The 16,841-nt window shown below is 46.5% G+C and overlaps 1 protein-coding gene across 2 annotated transcripts in view; it reads right to left on the bottom strand.

Annotated features, from left to right (window-relative positions):
• NET1 (neuroepithelial cell transforming 1) overlaps positions 1-11,605 on the bottom strand; it is a 38,594-nt gene extending 26,989 nt beyond the window's left edge. Inside the window, exon 1 of one of the 2 annotated variants that reach the window (XM_083183343.1) lies at positions 11,330-11,605. In XM_083183343.1, coding sequence (XP_083039469.1) covers positions 11,330-11,478 — 149 coding nt within the window. In that variant the 5' untranslated portion in view covers positions 11,479-11,605. The remainder of the gene's footprint in view (positions 1-11,329) is intronic. The other variant, XM_083183345.1, reaches the window with a different exon arrangement.
• Positions 11,606-16,841: the final 5,236 nt, after the last annotated feature.

The following is a 16,841-nucleotide window of genomic DNA, read 5'->3' as shown; positions in this document are numbered from 1 at the left end:
ACTCTGTAAAGCGCTGCAGAATATGTTTAAGCTATTTAAGAAACTTAAATAAATAATATATAAATATAACGTATTGTATGTATGCTATAACTAATTTCTCCACCACTGTATGGCAAAAGAAAAAAATAGAAACAAACTAAAAGTAAAGAAAAAAAAAACCTCTTAATACACATTAAGTTTCAGTGGCTGAATATCGTAATCATCTTCTTTGCCAGTTAGGCCCAAAAACCAATGTCAACAGCTGCATGCAAAGCACTGCTTCCATTCAACAACAGTTTTTTCAATGCTAAAGGTTTCTCAGTGAATCAGGAATAAAGGTGCGTACACACGTATACCCCTTTCACATTACAGCTAAAACACGGTATATTTTTAAATGGCTTTAAAACGTTTCTAGCTGTAATGTGAAAGGTCCAGAGAGAATTTACCGTTTTTAAAATACCTGTAATCCAAAACGGGTTAGAAGCAGTGTCCTACCCGTTTCAGAGCCAATCCATTTGTAGTGTGAATGGCTCTGAAACGGTATTTACAAGTCATGAGCAGGTGACAGAGGGTGATAGGCTATCTCCCTTGTGATCTCGCCAGGAACAGGCAGGAAGTAAAGAGCAGAGAGGAGACTTTTTAACCCAGTGCATACTGTGCAGGTGTTGGGATCATTTGGTCAACAGTCCTTAGGTCGACACTGTTGGGTTGACATGCTGGAAGGTCGACAGGTGTCTAGGTCAAAATGAGTCTAGGTCAACAGGGGACAAGGTCGACGTGGGTAAGGTCAACATGGGGTTTTTCACCCAAATGTCGACACAGTGCACCAGGTCCCCTCAAATGGCTCGCTGCGCTCGCCATGCTTTGAGCACAGTGTTTTTTTATTCATCCACCATGCCCTGGTGGATGGTAGCGCATGAAATACCGCCTGTCGGCACATGTCAGCTCAAAAAAAAAGTGAAAAACCCCATGTAGACCTAGCGCATGTGTCAACCTAGACAGCTGTCGACCTTGCCCCCTGTCGACCTAGACTCATTACGACCTTCTGCCATGTTGACCTAGACACCTGTCGACCTTCTAGCATGTCGACCCAACAGTGTCGACCTAATGACTGTCGACCATCTTATGGTCAACCCATCGACTGTATCCTCTGTGCAGAGGAGACTTTATTTTTACCTTATTTATTTATACTCATTTATTTTACCTTACTTAATTTTTACCCACACCCTTCTTTTTATGCTGTAAAAAAACCTCAGATGTGAGCCTGTGTCCCAGAAATGTCATCCACTGTTTTCTATGGGTAAAATGGGTTGAATGTGAATGGTACAAAAACGGTATTGAAATGGTAATATACCAGTTACACCATACAATGTGAAAGGGGTTTAACTGGCTTTAGACCCGTTTTAAGAAACGTTTACAAAAACGGGTTGAAAGCAGATTTGTAATGTGAAAGCAGCAGTACAGATTTTCTGTCTGATCCATCTGGGGGGGAACAAAAACCTGGAAATGTATGGGAGCAACTGACAATCAAAAAATAGTTATAAAAAAAAAAAAAGTTATAGCAAAACCTTTTCTTTTTTTTTTTTGTCTTGTGATAATGCACCATCTAGTGGCTATATGCATCCACTACAATCAAAAGGTTTGAGACTTATTTTTACAGCCATGGTATTTCATGTGTAGGTTTAAATTCTTTGGGGGGAAAAAAAACCCTATAAACAGAAGATGCCATTGCCTTTAATTACAGGTTTCCCCTTTTTTACAGCAGTCTTTTTTTGTCCCTTTTAATAAACCTATACAGCAATAAAAATAAAAAAAAAATATGTAAAAAAGGATTTAAATGATACAAATTGTAGAGAAAATGTACATATGGACCGCCTCTCATTCTTGCGGGTCCTTATGATACTATTGCCAACCGCCAGACGGAAAGGGACGCACAAGACGCTTGCGTGCCCCGTTCCGTCTGAGCTCTCCGCCGCCTCCCATCAATTCCCCGCCGCAGCTGCCCGCACCCTGCCGCCCTCCCTGAAGTGGAGACGGGCAGGGGACGCGCTCCCTGCCACAGTGTTGACAGGCTCGCACGCGCGTCCCCATCAGATGGAGCGCCTCTCCGCCTGCTCTCGCTAGCGCAGGGAATCTGGCGATTCCTGGTGCTGACTGAGAGGCACGCCATCTGTAAGTACATGTACACTGAGCAAAGACAAATGGGGCAATTTTAGCCCTATTTCTTAGGGATCTGACTAGATAGATTAGAAATTAAGCATGGTTCGCTCAATGGCCCTTATTCTGGTTCACTCGCAAAGGTAAATTCCTTATCAAATGGACAAAACCATGTGCACTGCAGGTGGTGCAGATGTAACGTGTACAGAGAGAGAATTAGATTTAGGTGGGGTTTAACTATAAAGTGAGATCTATTTTGCAGTGTAAAAATAAAGCAGTCAGTATTTTCCCTGCACAGAAACAAAATAACTCACCCAAATCTAAATCTCTCTGCACAGGTTACATCTGCCCCCCTGCAGTGCACATGGTTTTGTCCAGCTAAGAAGGAATTTGCCTTTGCGATTGAACCAGATTAAAGGGCCAATGTGTATACCCTCATGCAATGGTGATTTGCTTTCCCACCCGTCGCCATCACCTGACTAGATAGATACGGCATGCAGTATACATCTAGCTAGATCGCCAGTGTTCTCACCAAAGAACACTAGTCAGCACACATCGCTCGTGCTGAGCAATCTGTGCTGATGCATCTCGTTTAGCACAGAGACTGCATCAACCCATTTGTACGGGCCTAAAAACCACTAACCTCTTTGTACAGGGATCACAGTATTTGCTAACCTATGTAAGTCGGTTCATTATACACCACAAATACATTTGCTTAGGGATCACCATCCAAAATAAATAAGATTTTTGGTACTTACCTTTAAATCTCCCCCCCCAGTCCTCCTGGGGGACACTTCTACCATGGGGTATACTAACAATCGAGGAGCCAGCACTTAATAGGTTAACTTTTTAAAACAGGTATATAAGCTTCTTCCCTCCAACCCCTTCCTCAGCTTGAACTTAATGGATGATATTCAATTGTTATATTGTGTCCGATTTCATGTCTACATTGGCGGGAGATCACATAGCATTATTCAATTGATCTTTATTGTACTCATTACTAATGGATAAACTAATGGACGAGATGCGAAAAGTCCCGATTTAGCTCCTCAACAGATGACTGTTATGGGCCCTACACACATGCCGATGTGTGTAGGGCGACCTAGCTGTGCTACGTCGGGCCGTTCTGCTCAGCACACAGAGCTGACAGCCCACACACAGAGCGAGCTGTCAGCTCTGTGTGCTAAGCGAGCAGACAGCGCCAGTGTTCTCCGGTGGGAGAACCCTGCCGATATTGATGGACACTGTTCATCAATCTCAGCCAGCGACAAAGACGTGCGGGGATGCGCATTGCTGTCGATATAGCCCCCACACCGATGTGAGGGCATTTTCTAAGCTACTTTGCCAAACTAAGCAAAATCGCTTAGAAAATGCCTTAATATCGGCATGTGTGTAGGCCGTATTACACATTTATTTACAGTTTCTTATATAGCGCAGCAGATTCCGTTGCGCTTTACAATAGTAGACAGTGATAAAACAAACTGGGTAACAACAGACTTGGAGGTAGGAGAGCCCTGCTGCAAGCTTACATTCTATATTTTATCTCATCATCCCTGGGAGTAGTGAGCGGAAAGGATTTTAGTTTGCAGGTTGGCAGAAACAATTGAAAAATGGTCGGCAGGCATGGGGAACAATTGATTACCGCCCAGTAGGCTTTAAGGATAGGTTGAAGAACTAAGGGCAGACGTACATCCAGCTCACATACACAACCATTATGTTCCGCAGATAGACTCAGAGTAAGATTTAACTGGTAAGTGTGAAAAACAAACTTGCCCCAGCTGGTCCCTGTTGCCCTCCGTAATTAGAAAACATATAGCTCCCACATAGCAGCACGGTCCGGCGGCACTCAAGAATAATAACTCACGACAGCAGCCTGTGTGTAGTCAACGTTTCAATAAGCTTTACTTATTTTCGTCCTGACGAAAAGAAGTAAAGCTTATTGAAACGTTGACTACACACAGGCTGCTGTCGTGAGTTATTATTCCTGAGTGCCGCCGGACCGTGCTGCTATATAGAGATATAGAGATAGAGATATATATATATCTATCTATATCTATATATATATATCTCTATTTTTTTTTTTAATCAAGGCTTCTACAACTGATGCTTCTAGGTGTATCTATGTATGTCCATGCTCCAGCATGACTCAGGGGATGCTTATAATAGAGTTCCGCTAGGAACCTACTCTGCAAAGCCTAAACCCTGACCCTGAATCTGATCTAGGGGTCTCCTTTCAGCACAGAAATAAAAAACGAAGGGCCCCCCATACATTAGGCCGACTTGTCTAGGGACAAGTCGGAACCAATTCTCCTGCGAGCTGCCCGGCAGCACCCCGGGAGGCTAACAAACAATTTGGCACTTGAAGTGCCATTTTTTTACATGTGATAAATCTCTTGCAATTTATCACATGTAAAAAAATCGGGGAGCTGCAGGGCCGTGAGGAGCAGTGTGTGTGTGTGGGGGGGGGGGGGGGGGGGCAGCGGCAGTGCCAGTGAGCAGCTGCGGTAGTGGGGGCTGGCGGCAGCATCGCTGAAATGAGTGTCCGGTGGGTGCAGCGGGGGATGCCGGTGACAGTGGGGCGAGCGGCGGTGATCATCAGCATGCTGTCACTGTGTGCAGCGGGCAGCGGAGGCTATTACAATTTTGAAATAACATGTCAAAATGATTGTCCGGCTTTTGAATGGCTGAGATAGAGCACTCTCAATCAATCAGCGGCAGCTCTATCAGACAGTCTTACGAATAGGGTTACAGAACAATTCATCTCTTCTGTGTACACACTTGTACAATGTGCATGAGAATTTGACCATATAGTCAAAATCTCATCTGGATCTCATGCAGATCGCACAGGTTTTAACCCTTGCGATCCCAATGCGCGCTCCCGTATCGCAGCCAGAAAGTCTTGGCTGCATTGACTATAGAGGGCAGATCTGCAATTTAGACTATATAGCAGGGCTGGGCAACACTGGCTCTCCAGATGTTGATGAACTACACATCTCAGAATGCCTTGCATCAGTTTCAGCATGGCCACATAGCAAAACTAATGCAAAGCATCCTGGGATGTGTAGTTCATTAACATCTGGAGGGCCGGTGTTGCCCAGCCCTGCTATATAGTCTAAATTGTATGCAGATAGACTAAATTGTAATATAGTCTAATTGTACAAGTGTGTACACACCATTAAAGCACAGTGAAGCTCCACACACTAGATGACTTTTCAAAAAGGTATCACTCATTTTAGCCCTTCTAAGCAATATCTTTTATTTATTTTATTTTTTTGCTTAGAGAGCCACTGAGGTGATGCTGCTGCCTCCTAAGGACTCAGGTCACTCAACTAGGGTTACCTATTCACACTGCCCAGCAAGCCGGGTCCAACCTGGGTAAAACCGTTCTTTTTATCCAGGTTGGTTTGCTGGAAATGGTATTTTTCAAAATGCCTTTTCACAACGCAGTGACAAAGGATATGTGTATGCTTAGATCAGAGGTTCCCAACCCTGGTCCTCAAGTACCCCCAACAGTGCACATTTTCCAGGTCTCTACACAGAATCACAAGTGACATAATTAGCTCCACCTGTGGATCTTTTAAAAATGTACCTGAATTATCTGTGCACCTGTTGGGTGACCTTGAAAACGTGTACTGTTAGGGGTCCTTGAGGACCAGGGTTGGAAACCATTGGCTTAGATCATTAACTACACTTCCTCAACCACCCCTTGTGGTCTGTGCTGCATGTTCACTGTTAACTACAGTATATCTTCAACAAGGCATGCAACTGCCAGGTGGCAAGTGATGTCACTGACTATATAGTTTACAGAGATCGTTCACCCAGGATTGTCGTCTAGTGTGTACAGGGCTCCCTGTTTTGGGTAGTTCTACAGCTCTACACCTTTAGGGGTGATTCTGATTGACACTCTAAGCTGCAAAAATTTGCTGCTTAGCTGGCCTTCTAATGTCAGGAGCCCGACAGTCGTAATCCCAATTTACATGGAATATTTTCCCTAGTGGTGGTCATGACCCACATAGAGGGAGAAGAGAATATATGGCAAGCACAGCTCGCCACCGAGCCCACAAGGGGACTTGAATGCGCTCATCCAGTCAGGTTCCTGACAGTCGGGATAACGACCATCGGCATCCCGATGTAGCACATACACTAAGAGATATTGTAGTGTTCATTTTAGCACCCACCATCTTTGAAACCCATGCAGTTCCTCTTCACTGGCACGGTCTTCTCCTGGTTCACCTCATACCTCTCCGATCGCTCCTTCTCCGTCTCCACTCCGAGCTCCTCCTCTCCTACTACCCAGCAGCCAGCCAGTCGGTGTTCCCCAAGGGTCAGTCCTTGGCCCTCTCCTCTTCTCCCTCTACACCACCTCTCTGGGCACCCTCATCAGCTCCTATGGTTTTCATTACCACCTTTATGCTGATGATACCCTAATCTATCTCTCCTCCCCCGACTTATCCCCATCACTCCTGTCCAAGGTCTCCGAATGCCTCACGGCCATCTCAGCCTGGATGACCCAACACTTCCAGTGGTGGCCGGGGATGGTCGCATCACGTGGAGCTCCGATCTCCCATCCACGGAGCTCCACCATCCCCGGCCTCCGGAGCAGCGTGGCGGCAGCGGCGGGCAGAGAGGAGGAGGCGGCCGGAGGTGACCAGCGGCAGGAGAGGCTCCATTACCCCCGGCCTCCGGAGCAGCGTGGCGGCAGCGGCGGGCAGAGAGGAGGAGGCGGTCGTTGGGATCAGAGCTGAGGAGAGCGGAGGAGGTCGGAGGTGACCTGCGGCGGGAGAGGGTGAGAAGTGAGAACCGTGTCCCCCGTGTCCCCTCGGCGCAGGATGCGGCGGCACCCGGCCAGAGGCGGACAGAGCTGTGCTCCCGCCTGCAGCACCATCGATCGAGCACCAGCGAGCAGCACTGCGGGCCCCCCCCCCAGCAGCACCATCGGGCAGCGCGGCCCCCCCACCTGCAGTACCATCTTCTCCCCCCCCCAGAAACAACTTCAGGGTCAGAAGATCCCCTGCACACTGCATTGGGGGAATATGGCTGAACAAGGCAGTTTGGGGGCAGGGCAGGTCTCCACATCACATCAGTCTGGCAGGATCCCCCCCAGACAGGCCGCACCGGCCCCGGGTAACTCTGCAGGACCCCCGAGCCCTCCACCCCCCTCCCTGACTCTCCCCCGGCCTCACTGACTCTTTCTGCCCCTTCCTCCCGCCACCATCACCACAACCACCACCGACAGGAAGATACAAGTTGGCGCCGCAAATGGCTGCCTAGGATCTGTGCACTCAGCCATATGTAACCCCGTGCCCCCTATGTGATAACTGTACTGTCTCTGCTTTAATTGCAATGTTTGTGCTCATACTGTTACTGCTACCTTCCACAGCTACTTCAGCGGCCAGTGGCGCCGCGGATGGCTGCCTAGGCGCTGTGCTGATCGGCGGGCTGCGTTCCCCACATGTAATGTCTCAATGTAATGTATGTAATGCCCCCACCCCCCCCTTTTCATCCCTGCTGATGTTGCACTGTATATCCACAAAAAATTCCTAGTGTGCGCAAGCACACATGGCCAATAAAGTTGATTCTATTCTATTCCTGAAACTAAACATGGCTAAAACTGAACTTTTAATCTTCCATCCCCCAAACATCCCCTCTTCTCCCACTATCTCCATCAGCATTGGTGAAACCGAGATCACGTCCACCGACCAAACGCGCTGCCTCGGTGTCATCATTGACTCCTCCCTCTCTTTCACCCCCCACATTCGTGCTCTCTCACAGTCTTGCCGCTTTCACCTACGCAACATCTCACGCATCAGACCATTCCTCTCCACTGACGCGACCAAAATTCTCATTCACTCTCTTGTCATCTCCCGCCTTGACTACTGCAACATCCTTCTCTCTGGGCTACCTCTCACCCGCCACGCACCTCTCCAATCCATTCTTAACGCTGCTGCTAGGGCTCATCTTCCTCTCCCGCTGCTCTACCTCCGCCTCCCCCCTCTGTCTATCTCTTCACTGGCTCCCCATTCCTTTCCGAGTTCTCTTTAAAATTCCTCACCACCACCTACAAGGCTCTCTCCTCCTCCACTGATCTCTATCCACACTCCCTCCCGTCCTCTTCGCTCCATCGCTGACCGCCGACTGACCTCTCACCTAATCACCTCCTCACACTCCCGTGTCCAAGACTTCTCTCGCGCTGCCCCCCTGCACTGGAACAACCTCCCGCCACTTTTTTCGACTAGCCTATCCCTCCTCCTAACATCTTTTGATCCTCCTATCCTGCCTCCGTTCCTACTTATCCTATTGTTTTTCGTTTGTCCACCCACCTATTTTTAGTATGTTAACTCTTATGAGTAGGGCCCTCCTTACTCACGTACTCACCCTACCTCTTTACCTCACCTATGCTCCTGTCCTGTTCTTCCCTTCCTCTACTTCATCTTCAGTCTCCTCGACAATTTTGACACCTACTTCTGAACTGATGCTGATTTTAGCTCTACCAGCTATACCCCTATTTATACTGTATTTTTCAACACACCCTGTACGTTACCTTGTAATTTGTTTTTTTGTTTGCTATGTACAGCACTGCGGACACTTTGCGGCGCCTTATAAATAAACGTACTACTACTTCCCTGCCTGCTGTAGTGCCTCCAGCACAGTGTGATCTGTATATCAGTACTGATATGCAAACCAGACTTGGGCTAGAAACACCACAGCAGACAGCGACACCCCAGGCAGGGAACAGAAACTGCATGGGTTTTCAAAGATGGCGAGTGCTAAAATGAACACTATATTGCCTACAATCATTAGATTTTGACCACATCTGTTCGATAAATCAAACAATTGTATGCCCATTTTAGGTGACATGATGGGCGGGCCCACTGGTCGAATTTGCGTTGATAGATATGTGCTGCACATAATATCTACCATATTGCAGAGGTGACCACATGTAGTCTTTAACGGGGGGAGGGGGGGGCAAAGGGTTTGCTTTCATTGGCGATGGGTTTGGTGAGAAGGGACCGGAGGGACTGCTGGCAGCATCAGTGAGTAGCTTAGCGCTGTGAAGTAGTGCTAGCGGGTGGCAGGGGTCAGCTGCAGAATTTGTAAAAACGGTTTCAAATACTGGGCAGACCTGATTGGCTGAGAATCTCTCAGCCAGAGGGTCACCCTGTTTTTTTTTTCAAATGCTGCCGACAAAACTGACCCCCGCTAGCGCTACTTCACAGTGCTACTTCACAGTGCTAAGCTAGTCAGACTGACACCGCCCACCCTCTTCCAGCACCCAAAGTGCCATCGCAGTTGGCATGCGACATCGGGTGCTGGAAGAGGGTACTTTAAGCACCACAAGATACAATCGGACATCGCAGTGCGATGTCGCATTTAATCACATAAGTGTATGGGCACTATTATACCATACCGTAAAATAACCAAATAAGTCAAACAACCTAATCAGGAAGGAGTCTTCCAAGTGGATTCAGTATGAAATCCCGGCGGTCGGGATCCCGGCATTCAAAATCCCGACGCCGGAATCCCGACAAGGGGGGGGAGAACGTGGATGGCCCCCCCTTGCGGGCTCGCTGCGCTCGGCACGCTAATTTATTCTCCCTCCAGGGGTGTCGTGGATACCTACGGAGGGAGAAAGTGTCGGGTTTTCGGCAGTCGGGATTCCGACCGCCGGGATTTTAACTGCATCCCTTCCAAGTAAAGAAACAAACATCCTTTGTAGCTGTGTTCTTAAATAGATTGAAACATCCCAAGTGATCATCAAGATACTAAAGCAGTGAACAAAGTTGATGTTAACTTCCCTGTAGTAGTGATTGAGGAGATACTGGCTGTGGAGCTTAAGGGCCAGATGCACTAAGCTTCAACAGTGATAAAAAATGGAGAGATAAATAGCCAGCCAATCAGCTCCTACCTACCATGTCACAGACGGTGTTTGAAAAATGTCAGGCAGAAGCGGATTGGCTGGTTGTTTATCACTCTCCATTTTATCACTTTTGAGTGCTGGCAGTAGACCAGCACTACACAAGTCATCTGCCACACTTGTTGATGACGGTTCAATGTGTAGTCAAGGGGTGAACAAATTCAAATTAATGATCCTGTGATTGAATGAGACAAGATTGACTGTGGAAGTCAATGAAACCATCTGAGCTGCAAGGAAGGGGACATCTCAGAAAAGTTAGGTATAGTAGACCTTTATAAAAGGAGAATAATGATTTACCATAACAAAATACATACTGGTCCTATGTAAAGGGACACCATCTCCACCCCCAACCTGTTGACTCAAGACTTGTTAACCCTTTCAAAACTACAGCTACTTATTCAAAATGATAAATATTATTAGGTCTATGCGTTGGGCCAGACAAAATACAGGGACTAAGTAAAAACCGGACCCGGATAAGACACCGGAACGCCGGACCAGACATCAAACTCTGCATTCCGGAGCTTATAGTGTCTGGTCCGAGGGGTGTCCCATGCGGGGGGTGTCTTGTCCGGGGGGATGCCTGTGATTGCTCACACCAGGGACATGGGGAAGGGGAGATTACAGCCTCCCTGTGTGGTCTGGACCGTTCCAGTTTTTATTACACCCCCGGACCATGCGGTGAGGCTGTATTCTCCCCCCTCTCCTCTCCCAGGTGACAGGTGCGAGAGCAGCCCCATCAGATGGAGCACCCCCGGACAGGACACCCCCAGACCGGATACTACAAGCTCCGGAATGCAGAGTTTGATGTCCAGTCCGGCATTCCGGTGTCTTATCCGATTCCGGATTTTACCCATACCCCAAAATACATGCTGATCACATGTAAGTGACACCCCCTCTGCTGATTTCAGGTGTCAAATTTGTGTCCGAAATCTCTTCAACCCTTGCAGAACTACAGCTACTTATACAATATGGTTAAATATGGTGTGCAGGTATGTGTCCACTTCAGGTGTCAAAACTGAATGTCCTGAATAAGAAGCTGGAGCTCGAATAAGAAGCTAACTCATCCTCAAACATGTCAGACAGGGTATAGTACATACATATGGGCCTTTGTCAGGCGTTACCAGCCATGGGCAGATCACAATGAGGAGGGGCAGAAGGCTGTTGACACTGGCCCTGGGTGACATCCACACCCGCCAGGCACAACAAGGGATACCGGACATCACACATCAACCATCACCACCACAGAGTAACCCCAGCTGGCCCCTTTCATTCGCCTACCTGCTGCACTTCTCCGGGGTGGTCTGGCTGGCCAAGCTACTGACAGAGGATTTCCGTTTAGGAACATTTCTTTTTTTGGACTTGTTATTCCCGGTGGGTGGAGCGGGGTCCGCCGGAGGCGCCATCACCTCCACCTCCTCCCCCTCCATGGTGGGCTCAGTTATTATTAAACGGCGGTCTCTGAATCCGGAACGTCCGCCACAGCGCCAACCGCCGCGCCGCTAGTTTGAAAGAAGCGGAAGCCAGGTAGTAGCCAATCGGATGCCGATTACCTAGTTGCTAGGCTACGGATTAGCGAGGTGGCACGGTCATACCACGACGCTTGTCAGTCAGCTACGTCATTGAAACGTACGACTGACGTGCCTGCAGGCGGCCATTTTGTCTAAGGGCTCAACAAGTGGTATTGTACTACTACGCGTACTTTATGTGCCAGGAGTCCCAGAACTCAGGAGTGATGAATAGGAGGATGTTAGAAAGCACGATCACTGTTTGCCGCTTCAGCTAATGTGAACTCACCGTACGCTTCGTCATTTATACATAAGGGTTCCACTCATACTCAGCCAGCTGTATTAAGCTAGAAAAGTGATAATGGAGAGTGATACCAGGCAATCAGCTGTTAACTATCCTGTCACAGACTGTTTGAAAAGTGAATTTATGAGCTGTTTGGTTGGTGATTTATCACTCTCCAAGTCTTAAGGTGCCCACACACGGTGTGATAGCACTTGTGCATTTTGTACTAAATTGCATCGGATCGCATGCGTGCGATGCGATCAAAAGGCAGTACAAAAAGTATGTGCAGCACATACTTTTTGTACTGTGCGATACTATGCCCACAGGAGCACGCATCGCATTGCACAGTGCTGTCGCACTGTGTATGGGGGCCTTTAGTATACAAGACCCACTCACTATTGACGTTACAATCTATTACCAAGTGTTAACAAACAAAAACAAATGCTCAAAGAATGACAAGTAAAGTAAGACTGGCAGGGTACATTTCAGCTCCATGTTCAGACCTTGCTCCTGCCCCTGTTGTGCTATGTCACACTCTAGTGATGCAAGGAATCGTTTAACCCAGGATCTAGACTTGACCATGGCCTAAAAAGACTTTTGATAAACAACCATGTGACACCATACTTGACTACTTATGAAAACTAGTTTTAGGAAGATTATAGTTGGTTATAGAATTTTGCAAAGCACCCCATTGAGGTGGCATGTCATGTTCCATATATAGAGAGATTGTGAACATGGGACCTAGAAGCAATATTGTGCTCTGCTACATCTGAGAGGAATCTTTTAAAATGACTTCTATGCAAATGTAGATGACCTCCAAAGCAGTTAGTAAGAGCTACTGTACTTGGTTAAAAAAAAAAGTTACTGATTTCATCTTTTGTGTTTTACACATGGTTCCATATAAATGGGCACAATAAATGCATGAAGACACAGGGATCATTGTGTTTTATCACCAATGCTGGGAAATGGTGCTGATGATACAATGTAAATGTATCTGTCTCTCATTCCTTTTTTTTCTCCAAAATTGTAACAGTGTAATGTGGGCTAGGTGAAATGAGGGAGATTGCTAGACTAATGAGGGAGAGAGGGAGATTGCTGGGTACTTGTGTAGTTTCACAGCGGCAGTTACGTAGCTAGCGTAGGGTCCCTGTCAGTATCAGCGTAGTATTCCCACCCGTTCGCGGCTAGCCAGAGCTTACATAGTTAGTATAGGCAGTTAGCGTAGTCAGTCAGCACTTATTACATTATGTGGAAACTATTGACCATTTGAACCTGCCTGATATGACAGGTGTGAATGTGTTCCTGAAACACCCCCACTATCCACGTCGGCGTGGAGTTGTTATTATAAAGTGTGGAGAGTGCAGCAAGCCGCGGAATACACGTCAAGTAATCCGTATCCCCTCACCACACTTTAGGCTCGGTGGCTCGCCACGCCACCGTGGTTAGTGTGGGCATGAACAAGTTGGGGGGATGCGTACCACATCCCCTCGCCACACTTCGTGCTGGCGTGGATAGTGGTGGTTTGAAATTGAGGCATTTGCCAGTATGTAACATGGAGCACTGACATTTATTGCGCATGAAAAAGCACCACCACACCACGGAGCGCCTCTCCGCCAGCGCAGGGGATTTGGCTGTTACCAGCATTGTGTGAGGCACTTGCTAGGCTTGCCAGGGACAGCGCAGCAGCTACCAGGGACAGTATGGTGACTAGCTGCCTGACAGGGACACTATGCAAGGCTTCTGCGAAGTCACTACGCTGACTAAGCTAGGCAGCCATTGGGCTATGCTGAAAGCATAGTCTGCCACCGTGAAACGACACAAGTGTCGATTGCTGTTAATTTAGGGAGTCTCACACAGGATGGTAGGCAGCTATAAGTGACACACATCAGGGAAAGGAACAAGGTCGGCAGACTCACTGTCATTAGCCACATTACCATCTATTGTCTTTAGTGAACAGGTGGCAAGCAGATAATAGCCTTTGCTCCTCACCCTGTTATCACATACTTCTGCAATCATGGTAGGTTCGGCAGCGTGGTAGGATTTAAGGCCCACATACTGTACATTACTGCAACTTCTCCAAAGGAAGAATTCACAATCGATACGGTTCTTTTGCATGTAATATATCATATGCAATCCCATCCCCCACAGCCAGGAAATTGTCCGAGTTGGTGGTCTGCATTTTTTTTTTTACATCTTTCACAGATATGTTAGTACTCATAGGGTTAAGCTGGTTGAAACTAAATAATGAATGCACCCAGCAAATACTGCATTTGGCATCTATAGCAACAGCCCCCCAAGCTGCATGTACAGGTGATGGCTGTGGGAGTGAGGGACCGGCTCACTGGAAATCTACCCGGTGTCCCTGCATACCAAACCACCCCTGCTATTAGATCATGTTAATAGCAAGCCACAGAAGTAGTAGTGTGGTGAGTATACACTAGACAACATTTAAAATAGTCATTAGAAAAAGTAAAACATAATCTGATGTTGACCTGGGCTTAGATGCTGATCACACAATAGAAAAAAAAATAGTAAAAAGTATTCAAACTGTCTATCCTCCCCCACAATTTTCTTTAGACACGGATTGGTTAGTGCTTCATCTTTCTCCATGCATAAACACCCCTCTAATTAAGCCCATTTCCAAAGAGAAGAAGATTCCAAGTTATTGTTAGCAGACACTGCTGAACCTGGTGAGTTTGCAGGGTTGAAGCCAGTAAGATTTCAAGTTGTAGTGCAATGTGGTAAACCAAGTCAATACAGCTGGGTACAATTTGGCATTTTTATGTAAGTATTAAAGCGGTAGATGGTTTTTAACCATATTTTGGCTATCATTTAATGGAATATATTCGATAAATGTTGGCTATGTAATTATTGCTATAGGCAACACATTCATCATTACTAAACTCTCTGCCCCATACCATTAGCGCACACAGTGCCTGAGTACTCTTGCTTTTTTTTTTTTTAGCAATAGGTGTAGTGATGGTAAAGGACACCTAGACATTAGATCTCTCCTACATTGAGTTACGGATGCTATGGTGCTTGTCTGGAGGTGGAAAGCCACTGCTGCTGACCAAGTAAGCACGTTTTATTTACATAGTCCTGCTGGAGAAAGTGCGCTATTGTAATGCACTAGGAAGTGCATTGCCAGTGGATGTACACAAGTGGCCGCTTGACTGCAGCCTATAAATGCCAGCTAGGGATGATTGATTAGGCATGGCATATAAGCTACTCCCTGCTAATCAAACAAAGAAGGGAACACAAAGCAGCGCTAATAAAAAAAAAAATTGGATGATCTTGACAAAGAAAAAAAAAATGTCTTTCATTGACATTAAAGAATAAAAAAAATTTGTAAAATGTAATACATCATATACACATCTTAAAAGCAACTAAAAATAAGTAGCCAGCTTCCACAATTTTATAGCATAAACAGATATTTACCGCCTTTGGTAGTATAGGCTTTTAGATGTATGTGGTCGGCCCAAAAGTTGGCACAAATCACGATTCCACTAGATTGAGCCTTTACTATAGGGTCTTGGATTTCCAATTGAAAAAGTATCCTGAGATTGGAAAAACGACAGATTCCAATGGTCCTAATAGATGTAGATTTTTGGGGCAATAAGGTCCTGGGGCTGGTCCAGACTACAATCCAATACAAAAGGTAGAGAGCAGGCAGCAACCGTGCCGATGCGTTTCGCTGCACTAGGCAGCCTTATCAAAAGGTACTCCCTGCTAATTGCAGCCCCAGAGAGGAATAACTCTTTTCTACTGGTGACTGACAGGTTGGTCTTCAAATAGGCATTCACAGTCAGTCACAAACTGCAACTGGCAGTATAAACTGCCTGAGTACTATGGGACCAGCCAATCAGCTCCTAGCAGCCATGTCACGGGCTGGGTTTGAAAAAGGTCAGGTAGGAGCGGATTGGTTGGTTGTTAATCACTTTTTTGAAGTTTAGTCCATCTGACCCAGTTTGTTAGGCAAGATGTAACAGCAAAAGGATGGTAGTAATGGCAAACCTCTTCATCATAAGATTAGACTATAAAAATAAGATTAAAATTACTACAATACAAAGAGGTCTTTGTATTATAGTAACAACTCTGAACTACTGAGACACTACCTTATCCACACATCTCCACTCACGACTCAAAATTTCCAGCAGTAGGTACTGCTGTGTACAATGCCACATGATCCCTAGGACTCCTATTGTGTGGAATTCCAGCTCTATTGCTCACTGGTTCCTCCCCAACCATTTACCTCACTGGACTGGCTGATAGGACACCTGTTGAACTGCACACCCCAGCATGCCCTGCAACAGTTTTACTATGACCGAATAGCAAAAATGTAGCAGTGCATGCAGTTCAGCAACAGCTGGAGGGACGAAGATTCCCCATCCCTGATCTAGATGGTATTAAGCATTAGTTGAGCAAGCTAATAAACTGTTCAGTAGTATGTCTTACGGTCAACCAAGTGTTTATCATAGAATGTTCTCCCAGCAATGGCCACCACACATGTTCAGGAGCCCTGGCACCATTTAGAGCAGGCATGTCCAACGTTGGCCCTCCAGATGTTGTGAAACTACACATCCCAGCATGCTTTGCAATAGTTTTAGCATTCTCTAATAGCAAAACTGTGGCAAAGCATGCTGGGATGTGTAGTTTCACAACATCTGGAGGGCCAACATTGGACATGCTTGATTTAGAGCATACTGAATTGACAGAATCCTTTCAGAGCCCATTCCTGTGTATGCTCTATATTAGACTGAAGGTGCAGTTATAGCCATATATTGCAATGCTATTCTGGTTACTAACAGTCGACTGATCACATGGAATATGCAGCAAGTAGACAGTGAAAACGATAAAACTAGCATTTATAGGTTAGGCTCTGTTTTTGGGCCTCTGAAAAGATAGGAACCATAAAAGGATTACACACTTCACACCTGAAAAGGAATAATTGCATGCAGTACCTTGGCTGGAATCAGCAATTTCACATATTGCTTGCGTTAGG

The sequence above is a fragment of the Crinia signifera genome, chromosome 4 (assembly GCF_055691185.1).
Source record: "Crinia signifera chromosome 4, ASM5569118v1, whole genome shotgun sequence".
NCBI lineage: Eukaryota > Metazoa > Chordata > Amphibia > Anura > Myobatrachidae > Crinia > Crinia signifera.
The sequence above is the reverse complement of the archived record's forward strand: the minus strand, read 5'-3'. Positions and strand labels throughout refer to the sequence as shown.